This window comes from Accipiter gentilis, unplaced genomic scaffold (genome assembly GCF_929443795.1).
Source record: "Accipiter gentilis unplaced genomic scaffold, bAccGen1.1, whole genome shotgun sequence".
NCBI classification, from domain to species: domain Eukaryota; kingdom Metazoa; phylum Chordata; class Aves; order Accipitriformes; family Accipitridae; genus Astur; species Astur gentilis.
This window is the reverse complement of record NW_026060956.1, coordinates 1,023,405-1,049,946: the sequence shown is the minus strand read 5'-3', so window position 1 is coordinate 1,049,946 and position 26,542 is coordinate 1,023,405. Positions and strand designations below refer to the sequence as shown.

General features: G+C 55.6%; 1 protein-coding gene across 1 annotated transcript; it reads left to right on the top strand.

The window, feature by feature from the left end:
* The first annotated feature begins 1,957 nt into the window (after nt 1–1,957).
* LOC126037209 (adenylate cyclase type 10-like) lies at nt 1,958–24,902 on the top strand. Its single transcript, XM_049797474.1, is given in 26 exon segments — nt 1,958–2,012; nt 6,948–7,063; nt 7,065–7,227; nt 7,535–7,639; nt 8,771–8,809; nt 9,448–9,591; nt 10,339–10,544; nt 10,982–11,075; nt 11,393–11,481; nt 12,063–12,254; nt 12,369–12,490; nt 13,119–13,195; nt 13,505–13,694; nt 14,607–14,659; nt 16,101–16,254; nt 16,973–17,165; nt 17,693–17,779; nt 18,238–18,521; nt 19,146–19,282; nt 20,178–20,294; nt 21,331–21,585; nt 22,272–22,610; nt 23,410–23,624; nt 24,007–24,114; nt 24,272–24,450; nt 24,725–24,902. Coding segments are annotated over 26 exon segments (3,891 nt in total).
* Nucleotides 24,903–26,542: the final 1,640 nt, after the last annotated feature.

The window sequence follows — 26,542 nt, the reverse complement described above, 5'->3', positions numbered from 1 at the left end:
ATCACCCATTTCCATGTCTCCTGCGAAGGCAGGTACTGTTCCTTGTACAGGTGTGCTGGCACTCATCTGCATGTTCTTAGGTCCCAGGAGTCTTTCTGTACGCTGGATCAGAAATTTAGCATGTTGAAGTTTGATACTGAAACTGAAGAGTCAGGTGATACAAACATAATTGTTTTCCTGACAGATCTCCTCAAGCACATCACAGCCTGGAGTCCCGGGAGCTGTAAAACAAACCGAGGAGTCTGCATTGTTTCAGTTTGCTGAGGTGTAATGGCTGAAATATGGTGGGGGAGGATGGGGGGGAAGCAAGGCACCAGTAAGAGTTGTCACTGAATGGCTAAGCACCCTGTCTGATAAGGGATTCCCATCAGCAGATGTTTACCTTCATGGCAGCATTCTGTGCAGAAAATCAGGGGGGACAGGGGGCAGTGACTGGATGAGATGTTGGCCAGTTCGACCAGCTGTAGCATTCGCAAAGGACACTGGGCTTGTGAACATTACCTGGCCTTCCATACCAAAGGCCCACGGCAGATGTTTTTTTCCAAATGGCCTTCTAATTTGAATCCAGGAAAACAACCAATAAAAGGCATTCTGAAATGACACTATGCACTGCCTGTGGAAGAGGCTGCAGCAGTGCAAAATGGCAACTGCCCTAGAGGCAGGGATCCTGTGTGTCCTGGTTTCAGCTGGGACAGAGTTAACTGTCTTCCTAGTAGCTGGTACGGTGCTGTTTTTTGAGTTCCGTATGCGAAGACTGTTGGTAACACTGAGGTTTTCAGTTGTTGCTACGTAGTCTTTAGTCTGAAGTCAAGGATTTTTCAGCTTCTCATGCCCAGCTGGAGGGGCACAAGAAGTTGGCACAGGACAGAGCCAGGGCAGCTGACCCAAACTGGCCAACGGAGTATTCCATACCGTGCGACGCCATATCTAGTATAGAAACTGGGGGGAGTGTGGGCAGGGGATCGCTGCTCGGGGACTAGCTGGGTGTCAACCGGCGGGTGGTGAGCAATTGCACTGCGCATCATTTGTACGTTCCAGTGCTTTTATTATTGCTGTTGTCCTTTTATTAGTGTTACCATTATCATCACTAGTTTCTTCTTTTCTGTTCTATTAAACCGTTCTTATCTCAACCCACGAGTTTTACTTCTTTTCCCGATTTTCTCCCCCATCCCACTGGATGTGGGGGGGAGTGAGTGAGCGGCTGTGTGGTTCTTAGTTGCTGGCAGGGGTTAAACCACAACACTGTGAAAAAGAAACTTGCAGGTCAAAGGAAGCTTATCCCAACAGCTGCAAGGATAGGTAGCAGCATTGTTAGGTGGTGACTTCTAAAGCTTATAAATTACCCTTAAGTGTGTAAGTTCTCCTCCTTTCCCAGTGTGTTGAAAATGTGGAGTTCTTAAAGATTGCTTGGAATAATTTCTTCTCCCCTGTGTTTAGTGTGCCTCTAGGAATTGGTTTTCCACACCTATACTCTTCTTCCCCATTTGGGGGAGTCTGGTACTGCTTATAGAACCAGTTAGGCTAAATGGATCTTCAGGGTGTGTCTGAGAAGACTGGGAGTGGAGCGGGTGCTAGCATGGAGGAGCGTAACGAGATGAGGAGATACCCAGTTTGTCATTCCACATACTTGCAGGGGTTTGACTCCATACAACATGCTTCCTTCTGTTAAATGTTAAGCTAATTGTGTCCTGTGTGTTTTTAGCTTGGCTAGGATGGGCCTTTATGTATTTCTGGGGAGGTTCGGTGAAGAAAAAAACGATTTCCTGGTTCAGGTGCTATAAAATACCTGCATGCATTACTGCATTTAGTAAGCTAAATTATGGTAAGCAAGTTGCAGTAGGCCGCTGTCAGCAATGTACAGTACTACAAAGGAAAAGAGGGAGGGAGGGAGACAAACTAGTTATTTAGCCAGTAGGCAAGTAGACCTGTGAAGCAATGTGGAGTGTGCTGTGGTCTGATGTGCCTGGAGGCTTTTGGCAGCCATCCCAGCTCGGTTCTGGTTCTGGCTGTGTGTTCTTCAGACATTCCCTTCCTCTTTGCCGCCTTTGCGGCAGGGTGAGTAGGAGTGCCTCTTTGTGAAGACAGCGATCCCGCTGAGTAGATCTGTCATTTAAAATGGACACCTTTACTCCCGGAGTACAAGTCTCCTGTCACTCAGAAAGAGCTTGTTATATGTAGAGGTAGCATGGGATTCTTTCTTCCTTACAGCCTTGGCTAGCCTGTCATTTGTTTGTCTGTCCCAAGGGCTACAGTCATCAATTAAAGCTGTTGAGGATATGGCTAATGAGGCCTGCCCAGTGGCTTGCCACAACGGGTGATGAAAATCTCAGGAGAAAGAATTGTTGGGTCCTGCTGGCGCCCAGGCAAGTGCACTGGTCTTCCAAGATGATGTGACATCCTCGTAAGAAGTTGTTTGGGTGGTTTTTTTTCATTTTGGAGTGTTGCAAGTTATGCTCTTGGCTTTCTCATTCTGCTCTGATCTTGTAGATACTTGGTCCTTCTTTTGTCCTTCTCATTTGTACCTTTATGGAAAGCCCTTATAGAGGCCAGTGATTTCTGAGCAGTGGGCTGCGTTCCTTAGCGCGGTGGCTGTTTGCAAGCTGTCTGCTCCCACGGGCTGGTTGCTGTCGACCTCCTTGCCACGCAAGGGAAACGGAGCAGATGGGAGCCCTTGCTCTCTTGGTCTTACTGGATGTGTGTTTGGCAAGCGCAAACAGATGATGACGACTGCTTCGTTGAGAAGAAACAAGAGTACCTCTTGGATTTACTTGGCTAAACTCTCATCCGTTATTAAACAAAGAAAATGCTTCTGGAGAGTGGAAGCAATAAAATTGCTTGTTTAACCACCTTAAAACCACAATGAAGCCAAAACCCCCAAACTGTTCACTTTCATCTGCTTTTCCGAGGTTTTTCTCTAAGTGATTTAATCAAAAAAATAATCAGATGCAGCGTGCAGCAAGGTAGAACTTCCCTTGCTAATCCAACAGGTTATTAGCATTTAAGAAAAATGCATGCTTGAGAGTGGTTTTGCTGTGTTCTCACATACTCTCTTTGAGCAGGCAACAGGCAACCCTTTCTATTTATTTCTGTGCTGAATAGAAGGTTTGAACCCAAACCTTTTGGTCAGAATGCCTTGAAGTTGGGAGTGTGAGGGCTAGTCAGTATCTTCTCTTCCAACCTGCCCTGAGGTGAAGCTGTACTCTTCCCAGGTAAAGCCATTACGTAAAGTAGATGAATACCTTTGATGTTTGCCTATATGCTGGAATTACAAAATGTCTGTGTTGAAGTGAAATGCCTGTTCTGGGGCGGGATGTGGGGGGGGAAGCGGCAAAGTACCGTGGCACATGCTTCTAAGGCAAACTAGAATGCAATATAGTAGATAAAATGCTGACCTGCATTGTAGAAAGAGGTAGTGACTTGATCCTAATGATCTCCAAGTTAAACCTCGACATAAGAAGGGGCTCTTTGTGGTTGTGCTTCTGCAGGTTCTGATGATTCGGACTGAAACTAGCAGATGATGTTAAGACAGGGTATGAGATCTGTAATCTCCTTGGCAGCTGATTGATCAGCTGTCCTCTTAGTTTGGACATTTGGCCAGCAACTTTGGCAGTATGAATCAGAAGTTTATATCTCTCACAGTTTGTTTTTTTGACTGTGAAGAGTTTTGGTGGGTTTTTTTCTGAAGGGAAATGTTGGCTGCCTCTCTTTCTGTTAGTACTGCATGGATCTTGCTTGAATTTTGTTAGGAGCTGCCATTCTCTTGTTAAACTAAATTCTTTACTCTTTCCTCACATTTTGCATCAGGAGGCAAGATGTGCCTGCATGTTCTCAGGTTATCCTTCAATGTGTGGGTGTTTTTCTGTCTCTTTTCAGCCCTTCATATTGCACTGAAACAATCATTAAGAGCTGAGAATGCATTACGGTAGAAAAAGTTGAGGCCCTGTTCCTGCAAAGTGCCATGTACAAGATCACTTAACTCCAGTGGGGTCCTGAGCTGTCTCAAAGCAAAACTAGGATTTTGAATTATTCTAGTTCGATATTAAAAAATATTATTAATGCATATTCAAGTATTATTCACCACATTTTTAGTAGCTTGTGGTAAAATGCATTTTCTGTATTTGGGGATATTTTGTAATGAATCTGTGTGTAAGATTGGCTTATTGCGCACCGGGTACCGACCCCCGCTTGTGGCACAACACATCTGCAAGTACAGTACTGACCCAGATATGAAACATCGAGGGTGCCAGTTAATCCCAGGTGCCACATACGCTGCACCTTCTTCCATCGCCTCCTCTCCATGAATTGTTTTCCAGTCTCTCCCACCTCATCCCAGCTCAGATACCTGCACCCTGGCTCAGGGCTGGCCACCCTCGGGGCAGCAGCAGGAGCTGCTCTGGGGCAGCTTTGGGCATCTCTGAAGCTGAGGCGTGGCTGCCCTTTTGCTTCTGCAGATGCAGTTATCTGCTACCCGCTTCATGATCAAAACCGTTCCTTCGTCGTGGCACGTGGTCTGGACAGGTGCCACGTCCCTGTTAGTCTGGGAGGACTTCAGGGAAACAAGGAAGTTGCAGCATGCACCCAGGTAGCAGGACAGTGGAAAGGAGCCCTGACAAGGTTTTTCTGCTGTTTCAGAGCTGAACTCAGACATTTGTGTGCATCCCAGCACCAAAGTCTGCTTTTTTTCCTCCCAGCTGCACAGCTTTTTGCCAGCAAAAGGGAGTCGGCCCGAGCTGGTCTGTGGGATAACTTGGCTCCTTCCATTTTGCGTTGCGTGCCTACACTTTTCCCTTCTTCCACCAATGTCTTCCTTTCAACCCCCTTCCCCCCAAGTTCCATCCTCTTTCAAAGGTGATTCTGATTTCAGTTTGTAGACAGATCACGGAGCAGGTAGACACAGGATGTAAGGATGAACTGGTCCATACCTTCAGAGCTGTAGGCTGAGCTGTTTTACCTTTACAGGCTAGACAGATATGGGCTATGGGTAGAGTTTCTGTTTGCTCATTAGTACTCCTTTTGGGGCCCTGTGACAGTAAGTTTGTCTGCCGGCAGATCCGCAGCAGTTAAAACTGACACTGAAAGAGTTTCAGTGATGGATGCTGTTCTGTGTGTTTCATTTTGGGTACCCGTTTCATTGAGCTAGAATTACTCCTTTGCAGTTAGGTGACGGGGATCTTCTTGCACTGGTCTTTTCTTTCTGGAGCGCATCCTGATATCCTTTGTCATCCAGAGCTTTCCCCTCTGCTGCCAAGAAGAGTGATGGTCGTGATGAGGACTACATCCTGTGAGTAACGATTTTTTCAAGTCTGATTATGAAGGTGCCAAGCGTCGTTTTGAGGGTCCAAAGGCTTCATTTCAGGCCCAAAGCCTCATTTTTAGCTTCCAACGCCTCTTTCTTAGGGACGAAATCCTCCTTCTCATGGACCATAGGCTCATTTTTAGGATTCGGTCTGCAGTTTTGAGGGCCCAAAGCCTCATTTTGAGCATCCAGAGACCCATTTTTAGGGTGCAAAGCCTTAGGTTTTGGTACCAAAGCATCATGTGAGGGCCCCAAACCTAATTTCAGGGTTCAGAGCCTCATTTTCATTTCTAAAGCACCATTTCTAGGGCCCAAAGCCCCACTCTTAAGGCCTTGACCCTCCTTCAGAGAGTCCAAACCCGCCTTTCACAGCTCTAAGCCTCAAATGTAGTGCCCAAAGCCCTGTATTTGGCATCAGAGCTTCATTTCGGGGGGCCATAGAAGAACCAATAGGTTCACCTTGTTGTCAGGGTCCAAAGCGTATTCGTAGCATCTCCCCCGTTCTTTGCAGTGACAAAGGCTGCTTTTGAGGGCTGAAATCCTCATTTGGAGGGTCCAAACCTGTCTTTCATTACCCACGGCCTTTTTTGAAGAAGCCACAGTTTCATTTTTAGGATCCTGTGGTGGTGTTTATGTCACTGCCGATAGGGCAGGCCCAGGAACCTGGCTTGTGCAGATGCTTGTGATGTCACTTGTGGCCCAGTTCCTCTGCCGGAGAGGGCAGAGGCTGAACGGCCTCAGGAGAAACAGGCGAGAGATGGGCCGGGGGCAGCTGGGGCAAGGGAGGGAGCAGGGGCAGGACCAGGGGCAGGACCAGGGGTGCTACGTGCACAGGAACAGCTATCTCATTTTTATAGAGCAGCATCATGCTTAGGATCCAGCCAGTTGCTTTGAGGCTCCAAGCTGCATCCTGAGTTTCCAAGCCCTCATTTTTATGCTCCAAACCCCTCTTTTAGGGCCCAAAGCTTCTGTTTTAGAGTCCAAAACTTCAATTCTAGGCTCGGAAACCTCCTTTTTATGGTCCAAAGCCTCATTTTTAGGGTCCAAGCCTCATTCATCAGTTCCAAGCCCCACTCTTCAGGTGCAAAGACTCTTTTTGAGGGCCCAGAGCATCATTCTGAAGGCTCACAGTCTGATTTGGAAGGGCCAGAGCCTCCGCTGTAGAGGCCCAAGCCTTATTTACAGCGTGCAAAGGCTCATTTTCAGGCCCCAACCCTCAGTTTTTAGCTTCCAAAGTCTCCTTTTTAGGATCCAGTCTGCAGTCTGGAGGGTTCAAATGCTCATTTGGAGGGCCCAAAGCCTCATTTTAGGGGCCAAGCTCCTCGTTTAGGGTGTGAAGCCTCATTTGGAGCCTCCAAAGACCCATTCTTAGGGTGCAAGGCCTTAGTTAGGTAGCTGCAAATTCAGCGACGGGTCGCTGCACGAGCCTCCCTTCGGCACTGTCCTCCAAGAAGTGGGGTGGCGCTGGCTGCCTCCGAGTCATTGGCTCAGCGTCAAGGAGGGAGACTGGGTCACGGCAGCAGCTGCTCAGCAGGCGATGACATACAGACGATGTCGCTGTTAGCTGATTGTGTTGCTTGAGGACAGATGATGGGTAAGCGATGACCTACGGAGGAGGTCACTGCCAGGTGATTGTGACCACCACCGTGAGGGCAGAGGGCCAGTCCCGCACAGAGGCCCCGGGCTCACTGTGCAACTCGCACTGTGTGGTGAGGTCCTCGTCCTCCCAGCTGGGCACGGCCATCTTCTCCTGAGGTACCCCGTGTGCCACAGGGCGCTGATGATGGCTTCTGCCTGGGAGAGGAACCGTTACCACTCACAGCTGGAGAAAGCAGCAGCTTTTCTCCCCAGTCTCATTGCTGAGGACTGCCTCAAGATTATCAGTCCCGTTCAGGCTGTCCAAGGAGTGCTGCTCTTTGCGGATATTTCAGGTGGGGTGAGCAGGGAGGAGCAACCACGGACACGAGCCTTTTTGGGACACGCTAGGCCCTTTGGAGCCCTGCCCTGGCTCCCCAGACAGAGGAGAGAGCCATCTTGTCACTGCTGAGGTGTTCTGCTGGGATGCCCAAAGAGAGGGGGACGGGTTATGTTGGGCGGTCACCCACTGCCACCACCAGCACTGAGCCAGCACGTGGGAAGGTGTGACCTACAGGTTGTCGGGCCGGGCAGCATGGAACTGGCTGCCAGGTCCTTCGTCCCACGTGGGCATTTCCTGACTTCTGGGTGTCCCTGTTACAGGTTTCACTGCTTTGACAGAGAAGTTCATCCAGAGGGCCGGCCCAGACAGAGGCACTGATGAGCTGGCGCAAACCCTCAATTCCTGCCTGTGTGACATTTTGGAGGGTAAGAGCCGTGCTGCGGGACTGTCTGGCATCGGGCCGTGAGGCTGCTCATGGAGGGTGGGGGTAGACATGCTGGGCAGCCTGGTCCTGCCTCCTTGCAAGGGCTGGGGCTTTCTGTGGCCTGCAGGAACAGCAAGAGCAGCCAGGGCCTCCTGGTGAGTCAAGACGGCCGCAGGTCCCTTCTGCTCCCCGCTGTGGCTGAGCAGGCACCCGCTTTCTCAGCAGCTTCCTCTGTGCTTCTGGCATGAACACCCGGCTCAGTGATGCATTAGTGCCCAGAGCAGGCTGGGGGCATCCAGCAAGTGCCAGCGCACAAGTGACCCGAGGATGCTGGCGCTGATATATATATGTGTGTCTGTGTGTGTCTGTGACACCCTCACGGGCGCCTTTTCACCCGGGACTTCTTGACCCTTCTAAGCTGACCGTGAGCACATTTGTGGCCACCTCTTTGGCAGCCCCTGCAGAGCAAAGCAAGAGAGTCCTCAAAGATGGTGAAGGGTCTGGAGCATCTCTGCTATGAGGAAAGGCTGAGAGAGCTGGGACTGTTTAGCCTAGAGAAGAGGAGGCTTGGGGGGTGATGTTAGTAATGTGTCTAAAACCCGAAGGGAGGGTGCAACGAGGACAGAGCCAGGCTCTTTCCAGTGCTGCCCAGTGTCAGGAGCAGAGGCCACGCCCCAGGCACGTACTGACCCACAGGACGTTCCCTCTGTACGTCAAGAAAGGCTTTTTGACTGTGAGGGTGGCCGAGCGCTGGCACAGGTTGCCCAGGCAGCTTGTGGAGTCTCCCTCCTTGGAGCTATTAAAAAACGATGTAGCCACCGTCCTGGGCAGCTGGCTCTGTGCAGCCCTGCTTGAGCAGCAGGGTTGGACCAGATGGACCCCAGAGGTCCCTTCCAGCCTCCACCTTTCTGAGATCTGGTGGCAGCTCGCAGGCCTGCCTCCGTGCCTGCTGTGCACGTAGCAGGGCTGTGGCCCCTGTGAGCCCGGGAGGCAGGCCAGAGCGGTGCTTTCCTGGGCTGTGGCCCACGGTGCACCCTCACCTGGGTGCTCCTCTCGGGGTAGAGGGGCTTGCTCTGTGGCTTCTGGAAGAAGGTGTCCCCATGACTCTTCCTTTCCTTCTCTCTGTCCGCAGAGGTGCTGACTTTTGGAGGAGACATCTTTAAGTTTGCTGGTATGTACTTAGGACGACGATGCCCACGTGTGCTGACCTGCAGCATTTAACTGTTGTGGCGGCCATTTGCTGTGCTCTCCTTCTCAAGAGGCTCTGTGCAGCACCTTGAGCCAGCTTCCTGGCCACTCACGCACCCCCCCTTCTCCAGGCTTCTCTTTCTCCCTGGGCCTGCCTGCCTCCGGTTTGGCTTTGGCAAGGGCTGTGGCCTCCCTCATTCTGCCCCTGCTGGCAGGACCCTGGGCTGGGGGTGGGGGGGCAAGGAAGCACTGAGAGGAGGAGACCCCCGAGAAAGCGCAGCCAAAGGTGTGTGTCGGGGTGGTGGTGAGGGGCGGGGAGGCCCTGGTGATGGCGGAGCTCGGGCTGCCAGGCTGCGAGGGGAGGAGGAGGCCCTGGTGTGCTGCAGCTGCAGAGGAGCGCTCGGGGCAGGGGGTGCCAGCGCTGCCGGCTGTCGGCCGCTGTGGCTGGCCCGGGAGAGGAGAGGTGTGCCGGTGCCCAGGGTTTGGCCCTCCAGGACGATGCCCTCCCACAGGCCCATCTTCCTCAGCGCGTCGGCCGGTTTCTGCTGTCCCTGCCACTGAGCGCAGGTCGGGGAGAGTCAGGTCTCAGCAGAGCCTTTCCCTTTCCCTCACTTTCCCCAGGGGATGCTGTGCTGGTGCTGTGGAGAGCACCACCCCGGGAGCTGGCTAAGACCATCAGCCTGGTGCTGCAATGTAGCCGGCAGATCCAGAGGAAGTATGGGAATCGTGACACGCACGTGGGTCAGAAGATCCAGCTGAAGATAGGTACGGGCGCTGTGGCACGGGGTGCTTCTCGCTGGCAGGGAATGGGGGGATCCGTCCTGGGGCTAGTGCCAAAGGAAAGCACCTCCTGCGAGCATTTAAGGGGCCAGCTGTAGTCTGGGCGGGGATGGGAGACCAGGCCGGCTGGGTTTGCGTGCATTTGCAGATGCAGAGGAAGCTTAAAGGCAAAGCGGGCGTCAGATCAAGTATTAGGGTCCTCGACTGTCTGATTTAGCACAAATGTCTGTGGGAGGTAGTTATCTTTCCATTTTTTTCAGGTGGGGGCAGCTTTGCATCCTTTGCCCTGCTGGATTCTCCCCTGCCTCTCACAAAGAGCAAAGGGGAGCTGCTTTGCACATGGCTCTGGGAAGGGCTTTGGCAGGCTGTCGTGTGTGTTGTCAAGCAGACAGCTACAACCTGCCTGCACGTTAGTAGAGCAGGCAGTGGTCAAGCCCGCCTGGTTTGCTGGGCTTCTGGGCAGGCTGCTGGGCTTCTGAGCAGGCTGCTGGGCTTCTGGGCAGGCTGCTGGCTAAGACACCCGGCACTCTCAACACACTGTCTATTTCTAGACACCCGTTTCAGGGACCTGTGTCAGTATGCCCCTGAGTAGGATGGAGGATGCCTCGTCTTCCATAACGCCAGTCTCCCCACTGGGCTTCAGATTAGGTTCTGAACAGCTGAGATGCTGGGGGCTGTAGAGCTCAAAATCTTCCCTGTGTCAGTGCCGCTTCTCCCTCTCTCTCTCACCAGGGATCTCTGCAGGGCCCATGGACCTCCTGGTAGTCGGAGACAGGAGGCGGCAGTACTTCTTGATCTGTGGCGAGGCCCTGGATGAAGTTTGTGAGGCCGAAGAGCTTGCGAATGCAGGTGAAATAATCCTCTCAGCCACCTCCTGGGAGCTGTGTGAGCAGCAGCGGCTCAGGACCAGGCGCCTTACAGGCAAAAGAGCTGTGAAGGTAGGTGGGTGGCATGGCCTGTAGAGCCATTTTGAGGACCCAGACCTGGACGTGAAGGAGGGAGGTGTCAGAAGGCTGAGGAGCTGGGTGTGGAGAGAGTTGGAGCTGTGGAAGTGGGTGGGCAGCTGAAGCTCTTGTCCTTCCCTCTCAGGGGTAACGGTGGTCTGGGCTTGCTTGGTTTGAGGGGTCGGGAGGCACTGGGAGGGTTTTGGCCCCACCAGCAATGTCCTCTGTGGGTCATGGCGCTGTTGTTGACAGCTGGGGGATGCTTGGGTGATGCCTGCCCAGCTCCGGTGCTTCTGAGGAAGCACTGCTGTCCCATCCAGCCAGGTGGGCTTGTTCTCCCCTTTTCTGGGCAGTGACGGTGGAGGGCAGGCTTTGTCCCCTGGGACTCCTGGGGAGGCCGGTGGCAGTGCCTTCACGCCGTGTGTCTCCAGGTTACAGGCATGGATCCGATGTCTTGGTCAGAACGCCAAGACGCTTTACGCAAGCTTGTACGACACCCAAGGAGCCAGCGCTTGGAAGGGGAAGGTGAGTGCCAACTTCACCTTGTTCGCGGCTTGCCTGGAAAGGTGGGGCCTGGCTGCTTCAGGGGCCAGAGAGGAACCACCTGCGCCCTCTTCCTCCTTTCGGCTAGCACTCATGCTTTTGGCCCTCGCGTGCATCAGCTGGGGCAGTGGCTGCTGCTGCCTTCTCCCTCCAGGGGACAGCACTGCCGTGAGCATCTGGAGGTGGCAACATGAGCAAACACAGAAGACTCTTTCTCCCCCGTTTCCCGTGCCAGCCTCTGCTTTCCAACACCTCGTAGTCTTGTCCTCCCTGCGACCACCTGCTCTTTCTCTCCTCAGGTGCCATGAGACCTGCTCTTCTCCTGCCCGGTGGCGCTAATGCGTACGACATGCTTAGCAAGTACATGTCAGGAGCTGCTCTCGGGAAGGTACGTCCAGGCCACCGCTGCTGGGGTGCAGGCCACCACTGCATTTTTGGAGGGCAGAGGAAGTGGTGCATTGCAGAGATGGAGTTCTCACGAGAACAGACAAAGAGAAGAAAACGCACCCTGAGAAGACAACGCGGGGAAACTGAGCCAGGGGGCACTGGTGCTGCACCATTGCGTGTGTTGTCCTCAGAGAGATACGGGTGGTGGGAGGCAGACTTCTGTCTGCCTGTCTTTTCTGTGGGTATGGCTCTGGGTGCGCTGCGGTCGTGGCGGAGGGATAAAGGAGAGGTTGCACTGAAGTCCCCAGAGCATCCCTGCGGGTCGCCCCTCATGTCCATACCCGTCCCAGGATGGGGTGGTACCGGAGCACCTTTCTCTCCTTTGTCATTTGCGTTAATGATTCGGTATCTGCCTGCCACAGGCTGGGCAGCCTGCCCGCCATTTGCACGGAGAGGAGGATTTAGCCCTTCCTCGGGGAGTACCTGCTATTGCCAGTATGCCTGCTCTCCCTCGGTATCTGGTATGGGGAGTAAGCCCCCGGGAGAGCAGGCGGGTGAAGCCATCATGCTCTTGTCTTCCAGCTTGATGACAGAGTGCCGCTGGACCTCTTCTCTGAGCTACGGCCAGTCACCAGCCTCTTTGTCCAACTGCAGCTGACTGCAGGAATCAGCACAGTGGACATCCGCACCCTCATCCACGATGCCAGCAGGATGATGCTAGAAATCCTCTGTCCTCACAAAGGCAAAATCAACAAAATCGTCCTGTTTGACAAAGTGAGTGTGTGGGAGCAATCGCTTCCCCCCACCCTGAGGGGGTGGGCGGTGAGCAAGAGGGAGAGGCTCCCTCTTAGGCATTGTAGCAAGATGTGCTGCATCCGTCCTTGGCAGGGCTGCATGTTCCTCTGTGTGTTTGGCCTCAGTGGAGAAAAGCTGCCCTACGAGAGCATTCACGCCTTGCAGAGTGCTATTCAGATCTTCAATTCCTGCTCCACGATGCTCATGGAAATAGAGTGAGTGTGTGGTGGGGGTGCATGCTGCCTGGGATGGCGCAAGGGGCCTTCCCAGAAAGAGACGTGTCTTCTAGCTTGCTCTGCCTTGTCCCTGGCAGGAAGGAGGCAGTGCCCTGAGAGGTGGCAGGCAAGCCCCGGACTTAGCCCTCGGCAGCCAGGCAGAGTCCCACCAAGCACACCCTGCTAGCCACCGTGCTGGAACGAGCCCTTGCAAGGGCAAGAGGCTCCTTGGTGCCAGAGGCAGGCCCTTCTGGGCGACTGGCCCATGAACAGGGATGGGGTCCAGCCACCTGATCTCCGGTTGCTGCCATCGCAGGCAGTGACATCGTGGGTGCCTTCTTCCCTCCCTCTTTGCTCATGAGAGGGCTGTGGCCTTCTGCAGGTTGCAGCTCAGGGAATGTGGCCTCAGGGGAAGTGTCCAAAACATCCCACATGCGCTCTACCCCCGTCCTTTGTCCCTTGCAACGTGGGTATGTTGCGCCCCTGAGCTCTCCACGTCCCCGGGACCCGCGCTGGCAGGACAGGATGGCAGGCTAGCGCCGAGGGGAGATGCGGGAAGGGATGAATCTGGGCGGGCAGGACTGCGCCTGGGGCGCTGCTGAAGCTGCACTGTTTCCCTGTGTGCCAGGGCAGTGTCTGTTGCAGTTACCAGTGGGACGGTGTTCTGCGGAGTCACCGGCCACCCTCTGAGGCATGAATACACAGGTAGGAGGCATGTGTCTGAGGCGCGGGAGGCTGGCGTGGGCCTGCTTAAGCATAGCACTCTGGGAGAGGAAGGCAGGCTGGGAGCGGGCTTTCCCAGCAGCCGGTCAGGAGCGGCCCGGGCAGTGCGGGTCCTGGCCCGTGGCAGGAGAATGGGCTCTGTGGCCGTTTGTTCCCCTGGGTTCTGCTGATCCCGCTGTGGGGTTGGCCTGTGCTGGAGGTGAGGCAGCCATTGGCCTGGAAGGGCGCCACGGGGCTGGTCGCACGGGTACGTCAACGCACGCTCTCGCACGCTCTCTCTCTCTCTGGCAGTCATTGGCCAGAAGGTGAATTTGGCAGCCCGGATGATGGTGCACTACCCTGGGCTGGTGTCCTGTGATGCAGTGACCTACGCCTCCTCTCGGCTGCCCCCTTACTACTTCAAGGAGCTGCCGGAGAAAAAGATGAAAGGCCTCAGTCATCCTGGCACTGTCTATCAATATGTGGGGATCACCAAGAAGAGGTGAGTGACCTCCGAGAGGGCTGGACGAGGGGATTGTGGCATCAAGGGTGCAGCCTTGGCCAGCAAAGAGGAATTAGGCAGAGAGAGACCAAGCTGGTCTCCCTTGCCTGTGGCTGAGACGGTCAGAAGCCCTGGTGCGGGAGGCTTTTTGCCTCTCTCCCCTGCTGTCTCCTGCTGCTAAGAGAGCGGGAGTGAAGCCACAGGGTTGGGGAAGGTTTGTCTGTCTTGGCAGACACAACCTGGCCTTGCAGGCTCTGTCCAAATGGCTTTCAGCTGTGCTTGCTCCACCACATGCCCTGGTAATGCTGACCCGAGGAGGTTTTTGGGACAAGCCGCTTCCGAGCAGGAAGCTTTGGGCCAGCCTGGTTCCCATGGGGAAATGTGGACCATGGGGACACCCTTCCTCATGTCTTCCTGCTGAAACCTCAGCTTTTCCTCTGGGCCAGGATTTGACCTTCGCTTTGGATGACGGTTTGAATGTTAACATTGCCATCTCTTGGAAACTACAGGAGGAGCTGAGCCAAAGGTGCTAGGTGCTTGGCATCCCAACCCGTTCAGTGACACAAGTCCTCCTTTCCAAGACACTTGTTTCCCTTGGCCAGCGTGTGCTAGCCAACAGCACACCCTGGCTCCTTTCACATGTCTCCGGTGTCTCTCTTGGTTTGGCCTCTGGTGGTGGACTCTTGATACATTCTCCTGTCCTGCCATGGCTGTTGGGCTTCTTTATGCTTGAAGCTGTCCTCGCGTGCAGCTTGAACTTTGGGTGGGGGTGCATACAGGGGAAACATGCTGCTCGAAAGGCAAGCAGGTGCACGAGGAGCACATCCTGCCCCTCCATGCCAGGTTGCTTCTCTGTGTCCCCTGGCTTCTCACCAACTAATTGACTTGTGTTTTCTTTTCCCCTGCTTCTAGCATATTTGGCATGGGTCTTGCCAAGAAGAGGTCAGAGTACACCCCCTTACTGGGTAGGTGGAGAATGCCTTGCTCTTCTGAAGCCCAGTTTCTTCCCCTTGGTACCTTTTAGTGCCACGCTGGGATGGGAGAAGCTTTTGCCAGGGATGGTGTTGCTGCAGAGGCCCTAAGGAAGTGCGGCCTCTCTCGGCCCCTACTTGGTTGACCTCTTTGGGGTGGAAAGCAGGGTGAGGCGCCTGGTGCTGCCTTGCCGTGCTCCAGACCTGGTACGAAGGTACCTTTCAGCTACGGAGCTGCTCACGCCTGGGGGCTAAACTGATCCCAGTCTTTGGGATCAGGAAAGCGATTGCCTTCTGCCAGTCTGAGGGAGAGTTCCGGTGGTGGGTTCTCCCCCTTGTACTCCTCAGAGATCCTTTCTTGGCAGCACCTGGGCGTAGACATGGCAATGTCAGGACCCACGGGGTGCCTTTAATCCCTCGGTGTCTTGCTGGAGGTTTTGGGCCCTGTTACGGGTTAACCCCGGGAGGCAGCTCAGCCCCACAGAGCCACTCGCTCCCCCCAGCGGGATGGGGAAGAGAATCGGAAGGCTAAAAGTGAGAACAGTGCTGGGCTGAGATACGCACAGCTTAATAGGTAGAGCAAAAGCTGCGCAAGCATGCAAGGCCAAATCAGGCATTCGTTCCCTGCTTCCCATGGGCAGGCAGGTGTCTAGCCATTTCCAGGAAAGCGGGGCTGCATCATGCGTAACGGTGACTTGGGAAGACAAACGCCGTAACTCCAAACGTCCCCCCTTCCTCCCTCTTTCCCCCAGCTCTTCTTGCCAAGCACCGCATCATATGGTATGGAATAGGCCTTTGGGCAGTTGGGGTCAGCTGTCGTGGCTGTGCCCCCTCCCAGCTTCTTGTGTGCCCCCAGCCTGCTCGCTGGCGGGGCGGCGTCAGAAATGGTAAAGGCCTTGACGCTGTGCAAGCACTCGCTCTTCAGCAATAACCAAAACATCGTTGTGTTATCAACGCCCATGTCTGGTCACAAATCCAAACCATAGCACCGTAGGAGCTATCGCTGAAGAAAATTCACTCTAGCCCAGCCAAAAGACACTGAGGATGCTGCCTCAGCTCCCAGGAAGTGCCCTGTGGCTCATGCTACAGCGAGGAGATGCTGCAGCGACTCGCATCATCTCTTCCACTCTTGTGCTGGATCACTGCGGGGAGTTGCATGGGGCCGGCTGAACCTCTGTGTCTGTGGGAGGGCAGAGGGTGGCGGGACGGGGAAGAAGGCATGGAAGCTGCACTGTGGGGCAGGCGGGCCCGCTGCCGCTCTGAGGAAGGCAGAGGTAAAAAAGCTGGGATGAGTGGGCAGGAAGGAGGCCTGGCTGCAGGCAGGCTGGTGGAAGTGGTGGCGGGACAGGGAACTGCGGTGGAGGGTGCCAGCCAAAGCGGCATCTCTCTGCTTTTCAGCACACCCAGCAGCTGGTTTTCTTGTTTGTCTTCACAGGTCGGGAGAAGGAGATTGACCTCTTTGGCAGCTGCTTGAAAGCCTATGAGGACTTAGGACAAAGGCACATCCTGGCATTTGAGGGCACGATGGGCTCCGGAAAGAGCCACTTACTTACCGAACTGGCCTATTTAGGCCAGGCTGCTGGCCACAGGTACAGGTTTTTGACCTCTAGCTTTGGGATGCTGCCCCTGCCCATCACCTGGCAGCCATAGAACAGTCCGTCCCCTCTGCCGGTGCGCCTGGCCCTTGGACTGCAGCCTCCCGAGAAGGCCTCCTGGAGACGCTCCCTAGGAGCACCTGCATGCTCTGCTCCCGCCTCTACACCTCTGGGGAGTTGGAGGTGGCTTCTTGAGCCATGGCCTTTCCTCCTTCACCTCTGGGCCAGGCACAGATAGAAGGAAAGAGCCCGAGCCCAATGTTTTTGATCTGACTCCAGACGCAACAGACAGCAGGGTGGCCTGTCTCGGAAGCCCTGCTTGCCCTCTGCTCCTTCCCAGAAGGAGCACTGGGGCAGAAAAGCCTTCCTGTGGTCTGGGAGTCAGGCTGCTAAGGTCTGGAGCCCAAAGGCAAACCCACCACTTGCTCCATCCTTGCCCCTTAGCCCCGTGAGTTCCTCTGCAGGGGGGACGTAGCGAGACCTGGGCCGGCGCTGTGGAGACACAAGAGTCTGGAGCCGGCTCTCCCAGGGGCTTGGCAGCAACTGCCCCTCTGTGCCCTTTCTCGTATGAGGGGTGAAAAGCTTGGCCTCCTCTGGGAAGCACTTTGAGACGAGTGGCTGACGAGCACCCCCCCAAGGGCATCTGCACCCCTTTTGTCTTGGAAGGCTTGGGCTGTTGGGGATCTCAGTCCCCTTTGCTTTTGCACGGCAGGGTAGTTGCCATGGAACTGCTAGAGGTCAACGTGAGGCAGTCCTTCTCTGCCATCCGTACGCTGATGGCCAGGGCCCTGGGCCTCCAGGACAGTGAACCGTGCGGTGCCAGGCAGTGCACGCTGCAGACAAAGCTCCGAGGGACAATTGAAGAGAGCAGCTTTTGTCTCCTCAATGACATTTTCCTTGTCGAGGTGAGAGCAAGAGGCCTCTCTGGCCCTGGAGAAGGCCTTCTCATGAGCTTTTCTGGGTCTGATGTTGCGTGGGCGCGCTGCTGGGAGTGCCTGAGCTCGGGGGTGGGAATCATGGGGGTGGTAGCACAGGTTTCCCATTCCTGGGCCCTGGGGGGCTCCCTTTCCAGGGTGAGTTCATGTCCTGCGCTGCATCTGGCGGTGCCTGGTGCCTTGTTCAGCACCTTGGAAGTGGCATTGGAGAGAGGCTGGTGCTGGGCGAGTGGTCTGCTCCAGCCAGCCCAAGCTTCCTACAGGCAGAGAACCAGCTCTTCAGCCCACCCCCAAGCCCCAGCTCTGCCAGCGACCCTCAGCAGAGGGCCTCTGCTTTGGGCTCCAGGTGCAGCCCCCACTGTGGCTCCTTGCACCTGTGCTGGGGAGAGGTAAGGTGCTGAGGCCAGCAGAGGCAGTTTGCTCTGCGGTCTTGCTTGCTGGGTTCATGTGCCTAGCCCCGGAGCGATGCTTCTGCCTGACTCTGCTTTTCTGGCCAGTTTCCCGTTTCGGACAAGGTTCGCGAGATGCGTGGAATTGAAAGAAAAAAGGAGTTGCGCTTGACTTGGGCAAAAGTGCTGGAGAAGGTGAGCCTTTCTCCTTCCTTCCTTCCTTCCTCCTGGGTCAGAGAAGGAAAACAAGCCTGCTGGCTGCAGGCTCTGCACCACAGCAGTGTGAGTGGCTGGGAGGACCACACGCCCGGGCCATCGCCCTTCAGGGCCTGAGAAACCCCCCACCCCCACATCCACCCTCCTCCACGCAGCCCCACAAACACACCCCATAACTTTCCTCCCGTCAAGTGTACCCTGGACAAGGAGCAATGGCTTCTGCATTCCCTTGCCCAAGCTGCCTCCTTCTGCAGGTCAGGTGGTGTTAGGTGTGACCTTAAAATCTCAAAGAAATTGAGTCAGTAAGCTGCTGAGCAGGGAAGCAGCTGGGGAGAGACTTCAGAGCATCCTCTCAAGAGACAGAGGCTCAGTCTCCTCCCCTGCAAGACACTTGGGATTCCACTGGATTGTCCTCAGAACATCCTGCTTTTTTTCAGACCATTGGAGGAGAATTTGGCATTTTTGTCATCGACAATGCCCATTTCATCGACCCTGCCTCCTGGAGTATCATGTCACCCGTGCTCCGAAATGTCTCCTGCTTCATGGTCATGAGCTTGGCGCCGGGCTACGCAAGGACAGAGGGCTTTTGCAAAGCTGCAGCAGACACCACAATGCCCCAGAAAATCACCTATCTTCATCTGGATGAGCTGAAACCTTCAGCTGTGGTGCAGGAGGTCTGCCAGAACCTTAGAGTGGACAGCATCTCCAGGGATCTAGCGAGGTAAGTTGGAGGCAGGGGAGCTCCTCCTGAAGGCTTGAACCTATGCAGACCACAGACGGGAATCAGCCCCCCCGGAAAGGGAGCGCAGGGCCACTAGAAGCATCACCGACTCTAGCGAGTACTCTAGGAGGTGGGTTGCTTGTTATGCCTTGTCCTGGCAGGCGTGAGCTGAGAGTGGGCCACTGCCGAGACACGGAGCGTGGGAAGTGTCAGCCCTTCGTGGCTGCACAGAGAGGAAGGGAGGAAGAGTCCCGAGCCCAAGTGTGGCTGGGCTGTGAAAAGGCCTTGGTCTAGGTGGCCAGGCTGTGGGGGAGATTCCCTGGGACAGAGGCCTGCCCTGCTGCCAGAGAGGATCTAGGCTCCTGAGGAGAGGAAAGACAGGGCTCGCTGCTCTGTGCTTTGGCCGTTGGCCGCAATTCTTTTCCCATGGACTTCAGCGAAGGCCGGAGGTTCGGGGGGGGCCAAAAGCCCAAACCAGCAGAGGACTGTCCCATTCAAAGGCGAGGTGCAGCTGTGACAAAGATGCTGGCTACCCTGTATTGCCCAAGTGACTCGCCGCCCACCTGAACCGTGTTTCACTTTACTCCTCTTGTGGTGGTCACTGCCGCGTCTGTTCCTGTCCAGGTTCCTGATCCAAAGAAGCTCGGGGATCCCGTATTACTGCAAGGAGCTGCTGGGCTGCCTTCTTTGCAACAACATGCTCTTGTTCCGCACCCGGAGGCGGGGTGAAAAAGCAGAGGACAACTGGGAGAGCCTGATCAGTAAGCACCTTTGCTGCTGACTAGCGAGTTGCTGCGGCGCATTCTCCGCAGCACAGTCTTGCCCCATCATTCCCCCGTTGATCTGGGCAGAGTCAGATCTTGCAGCAGTGCAGAACGTGGTCTGGCGGATGCGTGGGCTCCTGCGTGCCTTGCTGTTGGGACAGCCAAAGCAGGGGCTAGCGAGTTGTGGTGGCTTGGAGGGGCCTAAATTCTTTGGGGGGGGCGGGGGAGGGGGGGAGGCTGGAGGTCTAAAACACAGGGGAAACAGTTCCAGAGCACATGCGGTTTTGGTGTTTCTTAGGCATTCTAATGGGCACGTAATTTACCCTGGCCCAACGCCAGCTCACTTGAGAACAAACCCCAGCTTGAGGCGAGGGACGGGCCTGGGAAACTTGAATTCAAACCCATAAATCCCCACAAGGGTGCTGGTAACGGAAGAAAACGGTGGCAATGCCACCGAGAGGGCCATGCCAGCCAGAGTGCTGTGGCCTTGGGAACAGCCAGGGCTGACGCTGCATTTTGCATGATCACTGGCAATTTCCCTGGCTGTGGAGGTAGCCCTGTGGAAGGCAGCAATGCTGCTGCTTTCTGTCGCGGGCGTTCAGTTGCCCCCTAGGCACTCCAGAAGCTTTGACTGAGGGGCTGTCTGGGAAAGCTGGTCTGAAGGCAGAACACCTGTCTGTTCTGGGAGGGCTATGCAAAGAAATGCTTGCAGTGGGAACCTGTTTTGCTGTGCTTAATGACCACGTTCAGCGCGTGCAGGTCTATGCGCTTGCACTGGACCATGTGAAGTGGGACTTGTCCCATCTCAGGTGAATTTTGAAACGATTGCAAGCCGCAAGTTACTTTGCAAATTGCCTTATTCGTGTTCTCTTGCTCCACCCAGCTTCTGCAGTTGAGGCTTCACCCCTCACAGCGACCTCGAGCTCCAGCGCAGGGAATGATGGCACGGTCTGCTTCATCAGACCAGACGTGAACCCGGAGAACACGGTGCTGCCCACCACCTTGAAAGGTGAGGGACCGAGAGCCGCTCTGCCGGCTCGCGGCTGTGCTGGGGCCCCTTCGCGGGGCATTGGCTAGAGGGAGGCCGGGCATTTGTGTGCTGCAGAGTCACCCTCTCAGCTTGGGGGCTCTGCTGGGAAGGTGGCTCCAGTGCGACCAGAAACAGGCCTGGGGTTGCGGGCAGCCATTTTCCCCTCCTGGGTGTGAACCAGCTGTGAGCCTGCTGGCTGCTTTCCAGCAGCAGGCAGGAGAGAAAAGGCTATTGGTGCAACACTAGAATGGCTCCCTTTTCTCACAGAAGCAAATCCTTTGCTGGGAAAAGTCTTTGACTTGCCGCTGACTCAGCTGTGATCGGGACTTTGCCCTCGCTATTCTCTTTTTAAGCTCCCCAGCTAACGGCGCTCTCAAGGCACTTAATCCAAACCAAATCCATTGTTTTTTTCTGTGGATTGGCAGGGGAGCTGGATGGGGGAGCTGTCAACGACTGTCCCTCCTCTCTAGCCATAGCCATTTGTATGAACCTTGAAGAAACGTCATGCTAAAGCATTCCTGCTATTACGTTGTTCTGTCCCATCCCCTCGCCCCCTCCCCCCTCCCCCCCCCCCCAAAAAAAAAAAAAGAAAACCAAACAAAAGGCATAGTATTGTCTGGCCAAGTTAAGAGAGCCATTGTGGGGAGCTCTGAGTCCACCTCTGCGGTGGGGAAGGTTCTGTGTTTTCTGTGTGCGCTGTTGGGCAAAACCCTACTCCAGATCTGGTAGGGCGCATCACGGACGCATGTACCTGCTGGATCCTGCCCTCCTCACCCCAGGTGGGCGAGTGTTTGTTTGAGCGTCTCGCTCTTTCCCAGGCCTTGTGGCCTGCGATTCCAACAGGTGCGGAGCCATTTTGAAGACGCCTGCCCTGGGTTGCAATTGCCCAGCAGGTGCAGTGCCGAGGAGAAGAGGCCAAAGTCCACCCCATTTCATGTGTTGAGACTTTCCAGCCTCTCCGGCCTCAGCATGGGGAACAGGCAAGAGAGAAAGAGGTGTTGCTTCTTTTTGACAGAGATTGCGCTGGCCCAGCTGGACCGGATAAAGCCACTGAAGCAGACGGTTTTGAAGTCTGCAGCTGTCATCGGGCCAGTGTTTACCACCCAGCTGCTGTCACACATATTTCCTCATGGCATCAGGCACAAGATGAATTGGTTGTTGGACGTGCTGGTGAGCGACAACATCCTTAAGTGGCTGAAAACCACAGAGGTGCCAGAAGATGTCCGAGATCCTGCCAAGGGGCCAGGCAGCTCTCGGCAGGCAGAGAGTGGTAAGTGGTAGCAGTGAAGAGGCCAAGGGAGCTCCCAGCTGTGTCCTGGTGGGGCTCGCCAGGGCATGGGGCACTTCCCCCCTCCGCCCCAGTAATGGCTGGGTGGAGCTCAGGCAGGCATGGCGGTTCGGGATGGCTTGTTCAAAGATCTTGCAAGTCAATCTCAAAGAACGCTAGCTTTGCGCTCCCACCAGCTGTCCCAAGTGCCTCTGCTCCTCTGCCTTCAAGTGCTGCTTGTAGCGCAGGCACGGGAGGGCATGTGCCATCACCGATATCCTCTCCCAGCTGCCTGCGGCATCCGGATCAAAGATGCCCTCCAAAGTGCCCCAGGGCCTTTGAGAGGCTTTTATTCAGCTTTGATTCCCCTGTGGTGCAGCAGGGGAAGCTCAGGAGGCTGGGGACTGCCTTGCCAGGAGCGGAGAGAAAGCACTGGCCGGGGCTTGCTTTGGCTGGCGGCAACATCCCCAGCTCCTGTCTGGAGCACAGCTGAGCACTGTGTCCCCAGGGCTGTGCTAGCATCAGCAAGGCAAGGCGGGCCCTTTTGCCTCGTCCTGCAAGGCTCGGTGTGCAGCAGCGCTGGTTTGCTGCTAAGGATGCTCACCAAGGCATGACTTTCATGCCCCGGCTGGGATGGCCCTGAGCCCTGGCCCCAGCTCAGGCTGATGCAAAGGCCCTTTGCCCTGCAGGTGTGGAGAGACCCTCTCTGAGCAAGAAGACCACGGAGCGGCAGTCTGGCGTGCTGGTCTTCTGTGTCCCACTGCTGCGGGAGGCTGCCTACGAGCTGTGGCCCGAGAGACAGCGGGTCGCCTTGCACCGCAAGTGCGCCGCCTTCCTGGAGCGGCACGCGCACAAATGCAAGAGCTGCAGCCAAGGGGACTTTGTTGCCTTCCACCGCTTCACTGTCACCAGCAGCCAGGAGGGAGGGAGCAGTCAGGGCCCTGCTGAGCAGGGCGACCCTCACAGCTGGGAGGCCTTGGTGCTCGCAGGAGAACAGCTGAAGAGGGACAGGACTCACGCCCCTGAGGGTATGCTGTGCACCATGCTTCACAGCCTGGGCCCTCCAGGACCCCAGGGGGGCTGTGCTGGGGATGGGGTGGGAGGACATCTGCTAGGGACGAGCCCAGGAGGTGAGGATGGCCACTGCAGACTTTCCGCAGTGTGTCGTGGCCCTTGCAAGGATCCTTGTGATCCCCAGCCCGCTGGGAGAGGGAGAGTAGTTCTTCCCCTGGGGTATGTGAGGAGGTGTCTAACCCCCTGTTTTCTTTCCTGATGCTGCAGGTGCTCTGCAGCAGCAGCAGGCTTTCCTGGAGGAGGATTTTGGGTGAGCAGACACGGTTTTGACGATTTTGGAAGGCAGTGAGCTCAGGGTGTCCAGAGGAGACAAAGGAAGCGCCGCCATTTGGCTGCCAGTTGTGACTGCAGCTTAGGGAAGAGGCTTTCTGTGGGGTGGGAGGTGGGAGGAGATGGCCATGGAGATGAGGGAGTGCTTGAGGAAGCCTGTGGGCTCAGAGCGATCATCACACTACACTGGAGCAGCCCTTGCTTTCCAGTTCCTACAGAGTAGCACTGCAAAATCTGCAGGGGAAAACCTGCCCCGGGGACTCGGGTGGTTTGCCTGTGGGAAGGGGTGACAGAAAGCCCAGCTTGTCTTTCTCCCTACCTACAAAGCACCTGTACGGGTCATACGTGCCCATGGCCTCGTGCTCCGCTTTGAAAAAGGGCTTTTGATGCCATCTCTGTGGGGAGAAAGAGCAGTACGGGTGATGCCTGTGTATTCTTTGCTCTCTTCTTCTCCTGGGAACCGTCCTCTGACTAGTGTGGCAGGACGGTTTCTGGCAAAGAGTGAACAGACAGCTGAGCTGCCCAGCAAGACCGACAGAAAGCACAGCGGTACATGCTCATGTGAATGCAAAGCCATCGTGGAATCGGTGCTTGTGCCTTTGGCTCGCCACTACGTGGCGATGGGCGATGCTGCCAGAGCCTTCTACTACCTTCTGGAGTCTGCGGCTGCCTACCTGCATGTCTCCAACAGCTACATGGTGAGTTGCCCTGCTTGCCAGCACGCACTGTGCCCAGAGGCCTGCCTGCCTGCCTGGCCGTTGCACTCGGGCATGCCTTTGCGGGACCTTGGAAGGGAAATGCTGGGGTCAGACCCTGACTTTTTCCTCTGGTTTGCCTCTTCTGCGGCAAGAGACACAAGGCACTGTGCCCTTAGCACAAGGGGCATTAGCAGGGAGGCAGTCTGAAGGATCACTGGTGCCTGTCTGTGCCCTGAGACAGTGTGACTGTGTTTGGGCGGGCGTCACCAGGGGGAGAAACAGGCCCTCTTAAGACAGATGCCAGAGGCAATGATGAGGGAGGACAAGGCTGGCCATGGGCTCTGCACCCACGCTCACCTGCTCTCTGTGTGCTTGCGCAAAGGCCCTCATGAAGCTGAACGAAGCGGAGGTCCTGAGGAACTCGCTAGAGAAGAAAGCAGATGTGATAGCCTGCTTTGAAGAGGCCACCTTCTTCAGCCTCAAAGGGGAGGTAAGAGACGGGCAGGTCTGGAGGGATCTCCCGGGGGACGGAGCTGGATGCCTTCCGCGGTTGCAGGGGATATCCCTGGCATCTCCAGCCACTTGGAGATTCCTGCAGTCTCCTGGGCAACTAGTCCATATCAGGATGTTTCCCTTTTCCTCTGCAGGTCTGCTGGCATATGGGGCACGTGAAGCTGGCAAAGAAAATGCTCAGGGAGGCTTTGAGCCTGCTCGGAAGACAATTCCCCCGGACCTCCATTGGAGCCTTTGCCAAGTCTCAGGTGGAAAAGTTGCCGTGTGCCTCTTCTGTTGGCAGAAGAGTATCCTCCCTTCCGCAGGAGGCCCGGTAAGAAGCAGAACTGAGAAGCCAGGGGAGGAAGAGCCCATTTCCCACCTGGTCCCAGGCATCCCGGCCCAACCTGCCTAGGCTTGAGGCCACCCTGAACCTGACACATAGGCCTTAGCAGGACCGAGGCAGTAAGGAGCCACGTGCGGGTAGACCAGGGGACGGCAGAGCCCCACACTCCCTCCCTCCTTGCGCCCTGCTTTCCCCCGGCCCTGTCCCATTTAGCACTGCACAGCTAGAGCCTCTGGGCCAAGCAGTTTCTCTCGTGTGGCAGGAGGAAGAGGCTAGCCTGGCTGCTGCGGCAGAGCTGCTGTCTTTGCTTACTGGAGCACCTCTTCAGCCTGGAGGGCACTTCCAGTGGACGGACGTTCTCCCGCCTGGCAGCGCGCATGAAGGCCAACACGGACAGGGCAGTGGACTCCTATCGGGCAGCAGACTCCTGCCACAGATAGACTTACACCAGAAGGGTGGCAACGAAGTTACCTCATTAAACAGCTCCGTCATTATGACCTTTGTAGTCGGGCCTTTCTTTCTTTCTTTCTGAGGCACGGAATGGTACACTGTCTTATCATTTCTGTTGATGGCTACTGCGGCGGCTCCATCAGTGATGGCTACAGCTCTCTCGCAGGCCCTGGTGCAGGCTCCTGATGGAAGACGCTTCTGATTTGAGGTCACATTAAAACCAGAGGCCTCTAAAACCCTAGCCCTCTCTGTTGTTCTTGCTCCTCACCACCCACGTACGGTCAGCCGGTTACTGCTGCTCCCTGTCTTTCCCCCGCTAAAGGGGAGGGGTTCCCAGGGTTTAGGGGGTGTCACGTCCCAACTTCTCAGGACCATGGCTCAGGTTTGCTGATTCCCATGTCAGGATTAAGGTGAAACAACACCAGGGATCCTTTAACTCACAAAACTCAACTTCTCCTCGCTCACCACAAGAATTGGCATGCTCACCGCAAGAATTCGTATGCTCGCAACAAAAATTGGCATGAAACTATGTTGGCAAACTGTCTAACATGTGATAACCATACATCACCAAAGATACGCTACAGGCCTTGCTTATTTGGGAATCAGTTCAGGGAAGACAATGAGGAGAGCCTTCCTGTTGAGTCACGAGGTTCAGAGCAGACCCCCTTGCTTTCTAGGCTCCTTCTCCGAGAGGAGCCTAGGGGCAGCTGGATCTGCTCTTAGTCCCAGACTTGGTCAACTGTTTATGCCTAAAGTGATGAGATGTAGGCATCATGGAAAAGGAGAGGGGGCAGGAGGGAGGGGAGGGAGAGGGAGAGAGAAGGTGATTTCATCAGTCCTGGGGCCAGCACTGGTTCAGTCAGCCGAGGGGTCCAGTCAGCTGAGAGGTCTGGTTGCAGTGGGCTTGCACACCTGGGGCTTCAGTTTGTGTGTCCTTTTATCATCCTTGCCCCTCCTTTGGGTGGGCACTCAAACTCCTTATGCTAATTAGGTAGCCTTTGGGAAATAGGTCTGTGGGCTTGGGGGTTGTTTGGGGACTAACTTCCCCTTGCCTGCAGATGTGATCTTTTGCCATGCATGGTGAGCTGCCCTGCTCAGCACATCAAGAGCAGCATATGAGAACAGGGAGCTGTGCCCCCTCTAGCATGCCTTCCCCTCCCTCTCCTGTTGCTGATGGGGTGCTGATGGGCTGCTTTTCACCTGTGGTTCCTTGCTGGGCAGAGTTCCTTGTTATGTCCTTAAGCAGAACTTGCCCCACCACAGTGTTGGAGACATTAACCTTTTCAGTCCCTCACAGGGGGTCCCGGGTTTGGGGTCCCAGGTTTGGGGGTTTCCAGGGTTGAGGGATCCCCAGGCTTTGGGGGCTCTGGAATTTGGGGGCTCCAAGGGTCTGGGGGTCCCAGGTTTGGGGGTCTCAATCCTAGGGGAGTGCCTGGGGTTTAGGGGGCCCCAGTGTTTGGGGATGCTGGGCTGGGGGAGTTGCAGGGTTCCCAGATTTCGGGGCTCCCATGTTTGGGCGTCCTGGACTTGGGGGTTCCTTGGTTGGGGGTCGCTGGGGTTTGGAAGTCCCGGGTTTGGGAGTTCCCAGGCTTGGGGGTCACCACCTTAAGGATCCACAGAAGCGGCGCCA